General features: G+C 51.3%; 7 protein-coding genes across 7 annotated transcripts in view; 5 read left to right on the forward strand and 2 right to left on the reverse strand.

The window, feature by feature from the left end:
- Positions 1-1,182: 1,182 nt before the first annotated feature.
- Positions 1,183-3,589, forward strand: UREG_06516 (uncharacterized protein; the record flags this gene model as incomplete). Its single annotated transcript, XM_002583503.1, has 2 exons — positions 1,183-2,673; positions 2,723-3,589. 2 exons carry the CDS (start codon positions 1,183-1,185, stop codon positions 3,587-3,589), a joined length of 2,358 nt encoding a protein of 785 aa, XP_002583549.1.
- Positions 3,590-4,188: 599 nt separating this feature from the next.
- UREG_06517 (uncharacterized protein) lies at positions 4,189-7,479 on the forward strand (the record flags this gene model as incomplete). Its single annotated transcript, XM_002583504.1, has 3 exons — positions 4,189-4,252; positions 4,318-4,680; positions 4,736-7,479. The coding sequence occupies 3 exons, from the start codon at positions 4,189-4,191 to the stop codon at positions 7,477-7,479; spliced, it is 3,171 nt and encodes a 1,056-aa protein (XP_002583550.1).
- A 271-nt stretch (positions 7,480-7,750) lies between these two features.
- UREG_06518 (uncharacterized protein) lies at positions 7,751-8,507 on the reverse strand (the record flags this gene model as incomplete). The annotated part of the gene is made up of 3 exons (XM_002583505.1): positions 7,751-7,816; positions 7,930-8,400; positions 8,466-8,507. 3 exons carry the CDS (start codon positions 8,505-8,507, stop codon positions 7,751-7,753), a joined length of 579 nt encoding a protein of 192 aa, XP_002583551.1.
- Positions 8,508-8,875: 368 nt separating this feature from the next.
- UREG_06519 (uncharacterized protein) lies at positions 8,876-9,450 on the forward strand (the record flags this gene model as incomplete). Its single annotated transcript, XM_002583506.1, has 2 exons — positions 8,876-9,313; positions 9,355-9,450. The coding sequence occupies 2 exons, from the start codon at positions 8,876-8,878 to the stop codon at positions 9,448-9,450; spliced, it is 534 nt and encodes a 177-aa protein (XP_002583552.1).
- Positions 9,451-9,858: 408 nt separating this feature from the next.
- Positions 9,859-11,254, reverse strand: UREG_06520 (uncharacterized protein; the record flags this gene model as incomplete). Its single annotated transcript, XM_002583507.1, is given in 5 exon segments — positions 9,859-10,124; positions 10,321-10,629; positions 10,647-10,706; positions 10,756-10,847; positions 10,965-11,254. The coding sequence occupies 5 exon segments, from the start codon at positions 11,252-11,254 to the stop codon at positions 9,859-9,861; spliced, it is 1,017 nt and encodes a 338-aa protein (XP_002583553.1).
- A 1,145-nt stretch (positions 11,255-12,399) lies between these two features.
- On the forward strand, positions 12,400-14,217 carry UREG_06521 (uncharacterized protein; the record flags this gene model as incomplete). The annotated part of the gene is made up of 3 exons (XM_002583508.1): positions 12,400-12,733; positions 12,788-13,830; positions 13,903-14,217. The coding sequence occupies 3 exons, from the start codon at positions 12,400-12,402 to the stop codon at positions 14,215-14,217; spliced, it is 1,692 nt and encodes a 563-aa protein (XP_002583554.1).
- A 1,762-nt stretch (positions 14,218-15,979) lies between these two features.
- The window catches only part of UREG_06522 (uncharacterized protein), a gene marked incomplete at both ends in the record, with an annotated part of 2,321 nt that continues 1,969 nt past the window's right edge, over positions 15,980-16,331 (forward strand). Inside the window, 2 exons of the mRNA XM_002583509.1 lie at positions 15,980-16,215; positions 16,236-16,316. Coding sequence (XP_002583555.1) covers positions 15,980-16,215; positions 16,236-16,316 — 317 coding nt within the window. The remainder of the gene's footprint in view (positions 16,216-16,235; positions 16,317-16,331) is intronic.

The following is a 16,331-nucleotide window of genomic DNA, read 5'->3' on the forward strand; positions in this document are numbered from 1 at the left end:
CATGCACCGCACGCTAGACCTATTCGGGAACACGCCGGGTTTGCGGAGAATACAAGCACTTCAGACAAAAAGAGAGCATGCAAGGCAGGGGAAAAGAACTGCAGATAATGCGAGAACGAGACAATTGACTCACTGTAGCTGCCCCGGAGCTAGCGGTTGTCGCACTTGGTGAAGAAGTGGCGTAATTCATGCTCTGGGTCGCATTATGGTTGGAACAATGGTTTTCGGCACTATCATATGCTCTGTACACGTCGAGATAGAGAAAAAGAGAAATCAGCTAGCCCGTACTAAGATGGATTTGCAAAGCAAGCGGTATGACTTTTGAATGCGGCACACAGGCCGCTCCATTATCTGCAAGACGTCTTGGGGTACCACTGACCGGAGGTATGACACCGGCGCGGATGCGGCAGAGGCGAGGGCGGAGAGGCCAGTATTGGGATTTGTAGGATCTGCGCCTGGTGTGTCCAGATTGGACATGTTCTGACTTGTAGGGTACGGCGCTGGGCAATCGGCTGGAGGGAAGGTCGCGGACGTGGCTAGTAGCGGCGAGGTTATAGAGGTAGATGCCGATGGCTCACCTCCCTGCGGAGAAGAGGGAAACACCAGCATATCTGCTGAATGCGAATTAGAAGGAATCGTTTGGCTGATAGCGGGAGATCCGAGGGCAAGAGTAGCAACGGCGGACGTCATTTCGAAGGGCGAAAGAGGAATTGGGCGGAAAGTGCAATTGGGTTGTGCTACCAAAGTAAATAGAGAAATCTACAACACAGATATCAAGACAAGAAGAAGGGAGCAAAAAAAGCACAATGGCCAGCGATTGAAAGGCTGATGTGTGAAAGCGACGTGCTGCTTGTTCTTCCCCGGCTTTCGATCTCTTGTTATCGATAACGCGCTGGAGGCCTTGGCAGTGCTTATGTAATCTGCGTGTGAGCTCCAGCGAAGTCCAGAATCGTCACCAGAGCGACAGCGAAGGGACAGGTATCCGCTTCGAAGGTCCTACAGCCATCGGGTTTGCTCTGATTCAAGGATTCCTGCGGGGTGTTATAGCAAATTACAATTTCCTTCTGTCACGATAATTGGCTTGGCTAGGCATGTGTTGAAGCCCGGCGCCGTTCTCTTTATTGCATAGTCGCCGCCTCGCATCCATCCACCTGTTCCATTGCGTTTTTATATACTCTCAGAATGCCCTCTGCAAAACACCGACCAGCCACGTCGGGCTATGCCCGTCTTGCGCAAGCAGATGATGATAGAGAATTCGAGTACCTGTCCGATGACGATCCTTACGCCGCACCCCCTACCTTGTCCTCCTCCGTCCCTCGGTATGCCCCTATTCGCCCGCCAGCGCAAATGCATGCGTCGAGACAATCCTCCCCGAGTTACCGTAGCAGAAAGCCACGTTACGGAATGAGTCGTCGAGGCAGAACCGATTCATCTGGCGTGGACATAAAGGCAATCAATATGAGGCTAGAGAAATGGGCCGAAGAGATTGCCTCGAAATTCAAAATCCACCGAGTCAAAGGCAAAACAAATGAAGAAGAACGGCTTGAAATCCACCATACGGTCTTTCAACCTCCTGAAGGCGTCCGCCCGGTCACCGCAGCGTCCCTCGAAGCAGAACCCCCAGAAACCGGGCGCATGACTGAAGCGGAATTCAACGACATTGTGGAGAGTGTACGGGTGGCGATTGAGCTTGGAGTGCATCCTAAAATGATTTCACAAGGTAGCTCTGGAAGTTACTTTGCCAGAAACAGTGAAGGAAAGGTAATGGGAGTATTCAAACCAAAAGACGAAGAGCCGTATGCCTCGCGGAATCCAAAATGGACAAAGTGGATACACCGAAACTTATTCCCTTGCTTTTTCGGCCGGGCCTGCCTTATTCCAAACCTGTCGTATGTGTCTGAGGCTGCCGCTTATGTGCTCGATACCCGATTAAAAACCCACCTCGTTCCATATACTGACATCGTATGGCTTTCTTCAAAATCTTTCTATTATGACTTCTGGGATCGAAGACGTGCATGGAGGGGCAAGAAACCACTCCCAGCCAAGCAAGGCAGCTTTCAGGTTTTCCTCAAGGGGTACAAAGACGCAAACATATTTCTGCGCGAACACCCTTGGCCCGACCAGACTAATACCGGCTTTCGGGCTGAAGATGCGCCGCGGCGGAAGAAGAGGCCCTGGAATGAGGCTTGTCGTCCGTCCGGTATTCATTCGGACGACGAGGACGAATACCAAGACTCCCGTATGCTCAGTCCTTCACCCCAGGAGGATACACCGCGGAAATTTCACTGGACAGAAAATTTGAAGCAGGCATTTAGAGAGGAGCTTGAAAAGTTGGTTATTCTAGATTATATTATGCGAAACACTGACCGAGGGCTCGACAATTGGATGATAAAGGTAGACTGGCGCACGGAAGAAGTGTCCATAGTGTCGGAACCACCCAAGATCAACGGTGTGAATCATCTCGACGATGAGGATCATATGCCTCCTCCACGCCCGGTATCCGCCAATTCGGAACGAATAGGCTCTCCGATGTATCCTTACAAGAGACATGAAGCCATGGTGGCTACAAGCCGAACCGGAACGCCTTCCAACGCCCCGGAGTTCCTCAATGCTTCAATATCAATTGGAGCGATCGACAACAGCCTTTCGTGGCCATGGAAGCACCCTGATGCGGTTTGTCTCCCTACACTCAACCTGACGTCTGTTTGTTACTGACTCGTAGCAGTGGCGCAGCTTTCCGTTTGGCTGGCTGTTTCTTCCAGTTTCGCTTATTGGTCAACCATTTTCGCAGAAGACGCGGGACCACTTCTTACCCCTACTCACATCGACGGCTTGGTGGAGCGGCACTCAGACAGCGCTTCGGCGTGTCTTTAGCCAGGACTGTGATTTCAAGGAGAGCATGTTTGCAAGACAAATTGCAGTCATGAAGGGCCAAGCCTGGAATGTCGTCGAGACTCTTAAACAAGTGGACCATGGGCCCTTAGAACTGACTCGCCGGACAAGGGTTTGCGTTTGGGACGACCTTGTGGATATTCCAGTAGCCATTCCTCTCCGTGTGCCTTCTACTGATGCCCAGAGACTACGCGCCCGCGATCGTCAGGAATCTCAAGAAGAGATGGACATCAGTGCTGCGATGGCATCGGAGCCCGGCCCACATCGTGATTTACTAAGCTTTGGCTCTCCAACACATGAGTTACCGAATCCAAATCGATTTGAATTATCACGCGATACTACCTCTTTCGAATCCGGAAGATCAAGGAACCGGACCACTAGCCCTATATCGTTTAACCAGATTGATTACGGAAACCTCGACAGCCTTGGCGACGGTGGCAGGGAGCTTGCAAGCAGCTGGGCAACGCTTCCACCTCGACCGACGGAACGTCATGGTAAAAAATACGGTAAACGGCCTTCCCATAGGAAACGAGGTTCCTTATCACGTCGGGATAGCACCCCGGTCTTCGGTGGCGATGATCTTGAAGGAGACCTTGGCTATGCTGCAGCAGAAGAAATGGATGGCCACGAAAGGAAGGTTATTGTTGAGCGGCTTGAAGCTGTGAAGAGTAAAAACCCTGTGTTTACGTGGTGCTGAGCGCTGACTGGGATGACTTCTTTCTTATCCTTCGCACCCGTGTACTAATCATATCCTTTTCTTCAATACTTGGATTAATACTCAACTTTTTTTTCCCCTTCACTCATTCGGGTGCCTTGTTTTGTCTTTTGAAGCGGTCCTAGCCGGGCTTTTCAGTTTGTTTTGAATGGCATGATGCATGGAAGCTCTAGAAGGATGCGTGGATGATATCCCTCTTTTATTTCTTTTTGTCTTACTCCCCAATAAATTGGATAAAACTATCATATCAAAGCCTCTTAACCCAACCCTCTATTCTGTTTGGCCAAGAAGCGCTCAAGTGTTTATATTGCTGACTCAGCCACGCGTTTATCACGTGGCGATAGCAAACCTTATCTTGGCGCGGGCCAGGCCGCATGTGACTTCGAACCGCGTTCCATCGACATCGGATTGCCGGCCGTCTTTTCTTCTCTTTGAACTGCCTCAGATCTGAGGTCCGGGATTCTACAAAGCTTCTCATTTCCTTTTACTCCTTCATCCTTTTGACGTCGTAACTGCCATAGGGAGCTTTATGCAGGCTCCCGTCGTCACCGCCTTTGGCCCGATACCAGGAATTCGCCGGAATGAACGGGCCTTCTGCTGCCCTGCTACTCGATCCTAAGAGCTTTAAAAAGCAAGCTGCAACAAGTATTAACCCCTTCATTTGGTGACTTCTATGTTGGGATCCACTGGCTAATATGCATACTTTGCAGAGCCTTCTCCTCTCACTCCTCCGAAAGATGACGTCAAACGGGACGAACTCCCCCCGAGACTGGGGCATAGCGAAATTCGATCGCAAAGCAACGACCGGCTCGAATCGAAACGTGGACACGATCAGCTTCATGATGGAAGTCAATCTCGAATGATTGAAAACATGTATGGCGTCGAACGACGCGAGAACCAGCCTCTGAAAAAAATACGGGTCGATGTAGACCGGGGAAGTAGAAGCACTCCAAATATAAAAGACAAATTCTCAGGGGTAAGCGGAACGTCTCTCGGAGCATATATGAAGGAAGATTCCGCTCAGTCTGGACCGACCGCACCACCTGCTGCCGCTGCAATTGACCTCACTTCGGGTAAGGTTTTCCGTCGTCCGCCCCCACTTAGAAGTAATCTAACTGCTCCCGAAAGACAATGAGGATGATGAAGTTATATTTGTCGCGAACCGTGACTTAGGTGCGGAGCAGGTCTGCTTTGGTAAGCTTGAAGGCGCTACAGTTCTTGCACATCAAGTACCCACCCCCCCAAGAACTGTATTCAAGGACATGATGCATGACTGGCCCTCTATTAGATGTGAACTGGTCAGGCATCGTTCTCAAGACACCAGAATCGAGGTCAAGGATCCAGCGGACAAAACTTTCGGCCTGCTAGACCCCAAGACTTCAGCAGCGTTGGCGCCACTACTTGACAATGGCGTGGCTAAATTTCGCGCTCAAGCTCGTCTTGATGTTCGAAAAAGACAATCCGATGAGTGGCCGGGGCAACCCTGTTCGGGAAATTTCCGTATTTCTATCAACCTATATGGGCCACGACGGCTCGCGGAAAGCACAGGGAAATTCCTTGGCCAAAAGAACCTTTGGCTAGGAGTACCAAACGCTGTGGAGGCTGGAATCTCAGTTTTTAATCCCCATGCCGAGAGACGCTCCGCTCTGGCTGCAAAAGTTCCTACCAATCGCTTTTCAATTCAATCAGAGACTCGCACCGCTGAGGAAATTAATAGCGCGGTCACACGAATGTTCGACCAGTTAAGGAGTGCTGAAAATCTTCCTGAGATGCAACCATCTGCTTTGATAAAGACCCCTCTCCTACCGCATCAGAAACAGGCACTTTGGTATATGACCGAGAAAGAGAAGCCGCGCCAGCTTGGGCCAAAAGAGGAGGATAACAACTCACTCTGGAGGATACACTACCAATCGAATGGAAGGAAGCTGTATCGCGAAATCATTAGCGGTGTGACTTCCGTGGAAGAGCCTCCGCAGGCCCTCGGTGGGCTTTTGGCCGATATGATGGGTTTGGGCAAAACCTTAAGCATCCTTTCTTTGGTATGCTCCTCATTACCGCAGTCTCTGGACTGGGCCAGAGAACAACCTCCACACGGGTCGCTGATGGGTCAGCCTCCAATTCGCAACGCCAAAACCACTCTTTTAGTCTCACCGCTGAGCGCTGTGGGTAACTGGACGACCCAAATCAAAGAGCATTTACATGAAGGCTCTCTTTCGTACTACGTATTCCATGGGCCGTCAAGAACTGAAGATCCAGCGCAGTTGGCGGAGTATGATCTAGTCATCACCACATACAGCACAGTTCTAAGTGACCTCTCTTTAAAAAGCTCTAAAAGAAAAGCAAGCCCCCTTGCTCAGTTAAATTTCTTTCGAATAGTATTGGATGAGGCTCATGCAATACGAGAACAATCTGGAGCTCAGAGCCAGGCGATATTTAGCCTAAATGCGCAGCGTCGGTGGTCTGTCACTGGAACTCCGATTCAAAACCGCCTCGAAGACTTGGGATCCGTTGCCAGATTTTTGAGACTATTTCCGTTCAATGAAAAAGGCCGTTTTGCCGCCCACATCATTGCTCCGTTCAAATGCGAAAACCCAAATGCGATAACGACGTTGAGGGTATTTATAGACTCTTTTACCCTTCGTCGAGTAAAAGACCGGATTGATCTACCTCCTCGCAATGATCAAACCGTGCTACTTACCTTTTCTGAAAATGAAAAGGCATTACATGAGTTCTTCCGAAAGGAATCGAATGTTATGATGAACGTGATTGCTGGTCAGTCCAGGGAAAAGATGAGCGGTAATATGTATCATCTTGTCTTGAAGGCCATGATGATTTTGCGGCAGATCAGTGCACACGGCAAAGAGCTCCTCGACCAAGAGGATCGTGAAAGGTTCAAAGGATTGACGGCAAACGACGCTATTGATTTAGAAGAATTCGAAAACAATGCAACAGATGCTGCTGAGAAGAAGGCGTATGAAATGCTTTCGTTGATGAAAGAATCGTCGGCGGATATTTGCGTGAAATGTGGTAATACCATTTTGCTACAATCGGGCGACGAAACACCGGGAGACAAGCCCGCCACGGTAGCCAGCATGTTGCCTTGCTATGATCTTCTCTGTGGGGATTGCTTTGCTCGCTTTCGACCTGTATTCGATGACAATGCCGGGAAGCCAGTGCAGCTTAAATGCTTCTTTTGCCAAAGTTTAATCGCACCGGCGTATACTATCATATCAGCTGCGGGATATGAAAAATATCAGACTACGCAGCTAGCTTCGAGACAGAGTCGCAAACAAGTCAAAGTGATGGGACAATACGAAGGGCCTCACACGAAAACCAAGGCGTTACTCTCCCTTCTTCTCAGTACCGCAGAAGAAAGTAAACGCAGCCCGGATCAGCCGCCCATCAAGAGTGTTGTCTTCTCAGCATGGACATCACACCTTGACCTTATCGAAATCGCACTCCAGGACAGTGGAATCACAGGCTTTACTCGGCTCGATGGTACTATGTCGCTCAAACAACGAAATGCAGCGCTGGATGCGTTCCGCGACGACGACAATATTACGGTCCTTCTTGCAACGTTAGGCGCAGGCGGTGTTGGTCTCAACCTCACGTCAGCTTCGAGGGTCTATGTTATGGAGCCTCAGTACAATCCCGCGGCGGTGGCGCAGGCGATTGACCGTGTGCATCGTCTTGGCCAAACGCGCGAAGTCACTACAGTTCAGTTCATTATGAAGGAGAGCATCGAAGAAAAAATTGCGGAATTAGCGAAGAAGAAGCAGCAGCTTGCTAATATGAGTTTGAATCGCGGCAAGTCGGATAAGAGAGAGCCGATGGAAGAGAGAATGAAAGAATATCGGAGCTTATTCCGATAAAACACGCTTCGTCACATAATTTATATGCCCGCTTACGCGGACGTCTATCGGCGTTTGGAGGTCTGCGCGAAACGGGGCATACACGGTTGGGAATAACGGCGTTATGCTCGGATGCGGGATGGCACGCTTGCAGGAACTGGCGGCAAATTTACGACTTGATTGTCGAATGATACCCAATATGCACTTTTTCCTTTTTTGTAGTGGTGGTTCACCGGCTTGATCTACGATAATGATAATTTCTCAGATGTTTTGCAAAGGAGTTCTAGGAGAATTAGGGTTGGCTTTCTGCCCTCCTGCGATTTGTGACCGGCAAAATCCAAGATGAGGAAAAGCAGGTCTAGATTATTAGATAGTACCAATCTCACGATACCATATTCAAGACATCGACCTCCTCATGCCAACAAGATATCATCCTAACTTGAAATCCTAATCTCCCATTCCCCTACTCACCGCCCCCAGTAATCCGTCCACCTTCTCCCCCAACTTCCGCAACTCCCTTCGTTTCGAGCTCCGCTCCTCCTCCACCGCTCTCAACTCGCCCGCCAGCTGCTTGATGCGCTCCAGCTGCTCCGCCTCACTCGATTTGATCCCCGGTAGCACACTAACCAAATATTCAATCTGCTGCTCCTTGATGATCAGATCGCGGGCCAGCTCGCGCTGGCGCATGAGGAACGTCCCCGGCGAGTCGGGCGGCGGACCGTCTGGGTGTTGCTGTTGCTGTTGCTGCGGAGCGGCGTCGGGGGGCAGCGGCGCGCCGGGGGTGTTGGCTGTCGTGCCGGCGGCAGCGACGGCGGGAAGAGGATTCTTGGGGATCTTGTTGAGTTGCGGGACGGCGTTGGGGACGTTGGGGGGTGGGATGGCGGGGGAGTGGTCGTGGTAGGTGTCGAGGTAGGCGATTGTGGCGTAGAATTGGGTTGCGAGCTGGAGGGGAGAGAGTATGAGTGTTGGGTGCATTGGTTGTGGGTTATTAGAGGGGAGGGACGGACCTGGTCCAGGCAGGTTTGGAGCTGGGTGAGGATGTCTGCCATTGCGGGCTTTGGGAATTGAGAGTGAGGTGAAATTGGTAGGAGGTCTTGGAATATGGGTGGGCTCTACTCTCAGAAGCGATCTCTCACAAAGGATATAGCTGGAGTCTGTGAGGAGGGTTGGTGGTTGAGTGTCGTTCTCATCTTAAACAAGGGAAGATGAAAAGGTTGCTCAAGAGGTTGTTGAAAGAATTCACTCTTGCCTGCGTGCCCTAACAAAAGGCACTATCTTTAAGGACTCCAGCCCTAAATCATTAGGCTACCTCCAGGGCCCCTGCTGAGCATCCAGGGTACAAATCGCAACCCAGGTAAAGGCCTTTCACCCACCACAATATTTCCAGTACAGTTCAGCGACAGTCCAACTCACACCCATGAGGCCATCACGACAACTCCAGCCTATTTACTCTCGATTGTCTCATTATATTCGACGGGCACCGTGCACCCCAATCTTACGCTGGATTTCATCTAACAAGCCCTCTTCTCTCCCGACTCCTCCGCCTGCACCAACCTCCCAGCACAATGACCTCCCATCGTTCCTCGCGTACGCGACGCGAACCTCTCTCTCCCCCAGCAGTACAACCTACGTAGGCACCCACTACGAATACACCGTCCTACACGCCCTCCGATCCCACTCCCTCAACCTCACTCGCATCGGTGGCCGCGCCGACTCCGGAATCGACCTCGTCGGTACATGGCATCTACCGTCCCACGCACACCCACTCCGCGTCATCGTACAATGCAAAGCATTCCGCAATAAGCTCGGTCCCAATCTAATCCGGGAGCTGGAAGGGACGTTTGCGGGTGCGCCTGTGGGGTGGAGGGGAGCGGGCATCTTGGGGATCTTGGTTAGTCCGCGGGAGGCGACCAAGGGAGTGAGAGATGCGTTGGCGAAAAGCAAGTTTCCGCTGATGTGGATCCTAGCGGACGCGGAAGATGGTGTGATTAGGCAAGCCTTGTGGAATGCGAAGGCGAGTGAGGTGGCATTGCAAGGGTTGGGGGTACAAGTCAAGCATATTATGGACTCGGGGGAAGAAGTAAAGCAAAAGGTTGTATTGACTTGGGATGGAAAAGCACTTGAGGATTCTGATATCAACGATGGAAAGTTGTCATGAATGTCCTGTCAGTTGGAAACCTCGTTCTTTTATCACCTTCACTCGTCCCTCGGCGCGGAGCTTATAGGGCGATATGTTTTGCGCCAAAACTACGAGTGCCTCTTGAAATATTTCTGAAACCAGGCGTCACTCCAAATGAGTGAATCTTCGTTTGAAAACGTCGTGGGCACGGCGCTCTGCCTCGCCTCCCGGTCCTGTCACTAGCCACGACGGTGATAAATGATACGCCATCGTTGCGTTCTTCAAATAGAATCAGGCGCTATTCCACCAATACCATGAACAGGGAAAAATCGCCAGATTCCAAACGCATCGCCCCTCTGTTGGTTTGCAGAGCGCGCAAACCAGCCGATCCGCGTACTCCCAGGCGTATGCGCAAAGCTGTCGGATACTATTCCAGCGCCATGCGGAATGCTTTCACTCGTTCCAGCCGGGAACTGGCCATCCGTTCTCTCCTCCACCCCTTTTAGGCCAACCATCCGGAATTTCGGCGTATGTCGGAAGGACATATCTTTTATCACATTTTGCGATATTGCAATTCAAGTTGCAGATACCAAATGTGATACAGTAGCATTCCCCTGCCGGCGGGCAATAAACAGGGGGCATTCCCATTATTACTATGCTCGTTAGTCAAGTCGCTTGGTCAAGGAACCCCGATGCATCCAGGAACAAGAACAGAATGCAAGATAGGCAACATATGAACATACTATGCCACGAGTATTCCATGATCCTACCACTAACCTCGTCATCGAGTTCCGTTTCGATGAGCCATCGCCGCATCCGCTCATAATCCGATTTGCGATGCCGAGTTATTCGTTCCCGAGTGGCTGCAAACTGTGCCGAACAGGTTGCGCCCACTTCGCTAGGGACAGGAACCTTCGGCAACAGGGCTTTAAACGCAGACGCATAAGCGCGTTCAGAAGCTACGCGCACCGGCAGACCCCGTTCAGTTGGGCTTAGAGGCTGCATTTCGGCGGGACATCCGGGGACCCAAGTGCACCGGAGAGGCGCATACCCTACGCTTTTAACGTACGGAAGGCGAAGACTGCGGAGGACTGGCACGCCATCTTTTGATCTGGTTCAGTGAAAGTGCCTACCACAGGTAGAGTGAAAATAGTCGCAGCTATTCGCTGATCACATACCATATATGGGATCATCGTTATGCCACTGGTATCGCAATCCGTGTATAAAGATCACGTAGTCTGGAAGATTGCGATAATTGTCTATGATGTATCTATATAGGTTTTCCAATCAGCATGACAATTATCGACAGGTATCTAGAGCCATGCCCGGTGCAATTTACAATAGCAAGCCAAGGACAGAATATCGCGGATTCTTCGAGTGCTCTCACGTTAAATACACCATCGCTTCTCTCCCTTTATTCAAAGGTACAGTTAACCGGGCCTCTGGGTCATCAGCGACGTAGATATTAGTATGCCACTCCGGCAAATGCTCTACTAGCCATGTCGTGTTATCGGACCGCAAACTCGCAACCACAAGGTGTTGACGGGACGCCGAATCAGGCGCTGCTGTATGTTGGCCCTTCGAGGTGAAGAACGATCGGAGGCAGTAGTATAGTAGGATGGACGAGAAACAGAGCCAAAGAATGCGGATTGGAGCTCGGAATGCGCGCCCGGCCATGGTGGTCAGCAGGTCTTTAAAGGCACTCTCCGCAAACAACTACCAGTTGGCGTGCGATCGAGACATCCCATTGCACAATATCAGGTTTGAATCGCGAATAGCGCAATGGTTGTTATCATTCTCGCTGGTTGAGACTGCTTCTTTGCTGGAGAGAGAGTGTGTGTTGGTTGAAGATGTTCCTGGTTCAGGCTTGGCGTGTCTCTTGTCTGATATCAAGCGCAGTTTGCTCTTCTCGAGGTTCACTCGCACCCAGCACCAGCAGCAACTGCTGAAGAGCTATTATTTATGTTTCACGCTCGCAGATTCAGTGAATCCATGTGCATACACTTTTGAGACAAGCCCACTTTCCTTGTTCTCGCCCCATAGCATTGAGAGAGAAGGGATCCTTAAGTCGCGAAACTCGCGCCATCGAGCAAAACTCAACGAACAATGCATTTTACAGAGGAACAAGCAGTGGAAGTGAAAGAATGGGTGGTCAAGAGGCTAGAGGATATGTAAGTGCCTGCTGCTGCTGCTACCTCGGAGCTACTCAGCTCGATTATGGTGACCCCGAAGAAAAGTTGTCGGAACACATTTACTAACTGTCGCGATGGGAGCAGCTCCGATGCGGACTCGGATGTCCTTGCCGATTACGTGCTGGCGCTGATTCGTTCCGATGCACCTGATGAGGAGATTCGCAAGGTATCGATTGAGAACTTGGAGGATTTTCTCAAAGAGAGTGAGTGGATCGGCCGCTGCTTGAAGAAAAACGTTGCATGGCTACCATGGTGGTCGCATGAGAACCTGGACATTCTAATTTCGGTTGCGTATAGATACAATCCCGTTTGTCGATGAAATATTCGCCAAATACAACCCAAAACCGGACACCACTCCCGCTGAACCGCCTCCCGAGTCTACATTATCGATGCCCAGCCAGACCATCCCCTTCCCTCAATCCATCTCGCCAACCCCAACCGCTCCCTTCGTAACGCCTCCCACAGGCCCTTCAAGTCCCCCAGACCGGGCCGGGTTTTCAAGGCAATACAAACTTTAGCAGCCGGAAACGAGCTTTCAACGACGGTGGAGATGAGCAGGAACCACACTATAAAAGCCACGATCGGCCCTTCAAAGCCATGCGGGGTAGACGCGGCGGTCGAGCTGATAGAATGGGTGGTGGATGGGATAGTCGACGACCTGCTCCGTCCGGTCCTCCGTTCCCTCCGAATCCGCAGGCTGGCTTTCGAGGCATGCCACCCGCTCCCCCACCGGGATTCCCGCCGTTCGATCCGAATGACCCCTTGGCCGCCATGTTAGCGCTACAAAGTATGGGCTTCCCGGGAATGCCAATGCCGCCATTGGCGCAAAATCAAGCTGGTGCTCCGCCTGCCAAAGTTGCGCAGCGGTGTAACAATTACGACACCCAGGGATTCTGCGTGTTGGGAAGTACATGTCCTTATCAGCATGGCTCAGAGCATGTTGTAGCACCTTCCAAGGATGATGGTAAGATAGATATCATTCTACGAGCTCAATAGTCCATCACTAATAGTATTAAAGAATACGACCCGAGCAAATCAAACATAGTGACAGACCGCCCGTCATCCACCAACGGCACGAACGGACACGGGGCTTCTGGCACATCGCGTGGGGGAGACAGAGGAAGAGGCCGTGGCCGAGGACGGGGAGATAGAGGAGGGTTCGGCCAGAAACGTGGCCGTGCCGAATTCTCACAAAACGGGCCCAATGAAGACCAGTCTATCACAACAATTGTGGTAGAGCAGATACCCGAGGACAAGTTTGACGAGCAAAAGATACGAGAGTTCTTTTCTGAATTTGGTAATATCGTCGAGATTACCCTAAAACCATATAGGCACCTAGCACTCGTCAAATACGATGATTACGCATCAGCAAAACGTGCTTGGGGTAGTCCCAAGGTCATCTTTGACAACCGCTTCGTCAAGGTGTACTGGTATAAGCCCGGACGGGATGACGCAAACGGCGATGTCAAGGCGGAAGGGAAGCCATTCAACCAAGAAGAATTCGAAAAGCAGCAAGCCGAGGCGCAGAGAGCATACGAAGAGAAAATAAAGAAGCGAAAAGAGACTGAGGAGGCGATGCAAGCGCTTGAGAAGCAAAAAGAAGAATTGTTAAAACGTCAACAAGAAGAGAAGACCAAACTCATGGAACGACTTGGCATGAAAGATACCGCCGGTCCGAAGCCCGATCAGATGGAGGTTCAAAAGGATGACGAAAACGGCACCATCCCGCAAATGGCAAGGATAGTGAACAAACCCCGACAGCTGCGTGAGCAGCTCGCGGCATTGGAGGCTGAGGCCCAGAGTCTCGGTCTTGACCCTAACGCTCCAACCGAATCGGCTCGAGGGCGCGGTAGAGGCTGGGGAGGTTTTCGTGGCCGTGGCGGGCTCCCTCCTCGAGGCCGGGGCTACGACCCATCCTTTACACGAGGTGGTTTTCGGGGTCGAGGGGGGTTCCGTGGACGTGGTGGAGTCTTGCGACTGGACAATCGTCCCAAGAGAGTTGCCGTGTCCGGGGTGGAATTCAACACTGACCGCGACGAGGCCTTGAGGCAGTATCTCCTGGTATGTGATAGTCCCTTGCCCGACGGCATTTTACTTCTGTTCCGTTTTCGCATCATGCTGACTTTGCGGTAGACTATCGGAGAATACGAGAGTATCGAACCGAATCCAGAGCGATCAGACTCGCAGGTCGTTGCGTTCAAAGATCGATACCTGGCGGAACAGCTCATGTTTGGATCTTCTGATATCCCCGGCGTGGGTAAAGTCGAAATGACATGGGTGGCCAATGCCCCAACAACGTCCTCGGCTCCAACAACTGCGCCTAAAAAGCCTGATGGAGATACGGTGATGGGTGGTGATGACTCTGAGCTCCTGGCCATGAAGAAAGACACCGGTCATGACGTGGACTATGATGTTGCGGAAGAAGACGATTCATGGGGAATAGCCTAGCTTGCTGAGTATGGAATCTCGATGGCGCTGTCGGTGAAGATTTATATCTGCCCTCCAGGCATTACAATCTAGGCAGCGCGTTATTTATAAACATCCACGGCCCTAGCCGTCACCGTTGTTGTTTTTGGGGATTCATGAGATTCATTTAATGTGTACGAACCGTCATAATAGTTGATGCCAGCCATGAACCCGTTGGACTTGCTGTAAATTTGTGTGATAAGATATTTGCCGTGCTGTGATCCCCTATTCATCTCATCTTGATCCACATAGACCATGTTTTCTTATCCCTCTCCTCGAATAAGCCCTCCTTCTGGGGATAGATCCCTATGCTTTTTCCATCTCCCTTCAAAGTCCAGCTGCGGTGAGACCCAACCCTCATCATCGTCGGAATAGAGCAACTGCGGCGCATATCCGCGAAGTTGATGCTAGTCACGGTATTAACCCATTTTCTCTTCGTGCTTGGTGATCTCCTGGTTAAAGGATAGGACTCTGTCCAGGTAGCCCCAGTCCAGGCCAGTTTATGATCCCTCTCTAATTGTCTTGTCGCACTGATTAAATAAGTCACGAGCAGTGTCGCCAATCTGATTCATTGTGAAAAGGAGATGCAGGGTTATGTTTGGTGGCACTTTGCTCTGATAGTCTCGTCTTGCTCTGCCTTTGCAAGAGCTTGTTGATCAGGATCCATATCATCAAAATTTGATGATTAGTTCTAGTTTGGTCGTTCCAAGCTGCTACACCCGGGGAAGTGAACTTGGAGAACACTGGCGATATCGTGATATATTTCCAATCAATCAAGCTGAGCCTAGTCGTCGGATCGTTATATTCCCGAGATGGGCATCGGTAACTATGCCAAAGGACAGGTGTTGGACGAAGCAAAGGCGTGGCGGAGATGAGATATCACTCTTCATCGCCTTCAACATGTCGAATTCCACAGTTCGCCAGCTCATGTTTTTTCGTTGACCGGAAGTCGGCCGTTGGTGTAGTTGACGAGCTGTTGACGGCTGACCTGGATGAAGGTCAGAAGATCTTCTCTTGCAAGGGTGTTTGGAATGTGGGAAACACCTCGACGGTGGATAGAAAGCGCCCTGGACATCGTATTCGCGGTTATTTGAGTTGCTTGGACGCACGCCGTGCTGGAGAGCCGAAACACGGTTGACCGTCGTGAACCGTCTGCTGTATCTTCAACAACACGTTCTCTCACTACAATCAGGTCCCTGACCAGGACGCCGCCCTTTGGCTTCATTTCCCTTGACCGTTTCCTCGTCCAGTCAGGCAATATTGGCCGTTTTTCGAATAACTAATAACTAATAACCAAAGCAATCCGCCCAACAGACTTCCAAAGTCACAATCACATGGGAACCGCCCATCGCCCTCTCCGCTCGGCCCCTGGAAGCCCAGCCTGTGGATCCGAATTGACGAGAGAATCAACCTACCGCACGGCCAGGAACGCACCGGCGTGTTTCCTCCACATGGAATGCTCCCCGCACACCATTCGCTCTGAGGCGTCGGGCCCGCAGCTGGGATCCAGGTCAGGGGGAGCACGCTGTGGAGTGGCGGATTGATAAACATCGATCATGAGAGGAATCAAGGTTGGCTGGCCAAATGCTGCTAGAGGACCTTGGCTGGTTGACCAGCGCGGATATCGATAGCCTCCTCGAGGTATCTATAAAAGGCCCAGCGCGCATTGCCACTCGCCGAGGACAGTGAATCGGTGCTCTACGATTGATTTCGCCTGGGTCCATCGCCGGCTATTTGGGCAACAATGCAGTATCAAACGCTGCTTCTGCTAGCCGTGTCTGCGGCCACGGCCTCCGCAACTTACGCGGGAAACCTGAACTACCGCAGCCCTTCCCTGAACCATCCTGATCTCGGCATTGCTGTCAGCAAAGTCGTCAAGAGATCTGACCCTGCCGCTGCGTTTGATCCTGCCAAGTTGAACTTTACCCACGGCGTGGCCTCTGGTGATCCATATGCGAATTCCGTCATCCTCTGGACGCGGTGCTCCCCTGTTCCGATAGTGTGAAGGACAAGGATCCCGGTCACTGGCGCAGTCCACTGTACAGCCCGGTGCCGATTTATAACTCCAGTGACGAAGCCAAGTCAGTATCAAAGGG

The sequence above is a fragment of the Uncinocarpus reesii genome, genomic scaffold (genome assembly GCF_000003515.1).
Source record: "Uncinocarpus reesii 1704 scaffold_4 genomic scaffold, whole genome shotgun sequence".
NCBI classification, from domain to species: domain Eukaryota; kingdom Fungi; phylum Ascomycota; class Eurotiomycetes; order Onygenales; family Onygenaceae; genus Uncinocarpus; species Uncinocarpus reesii.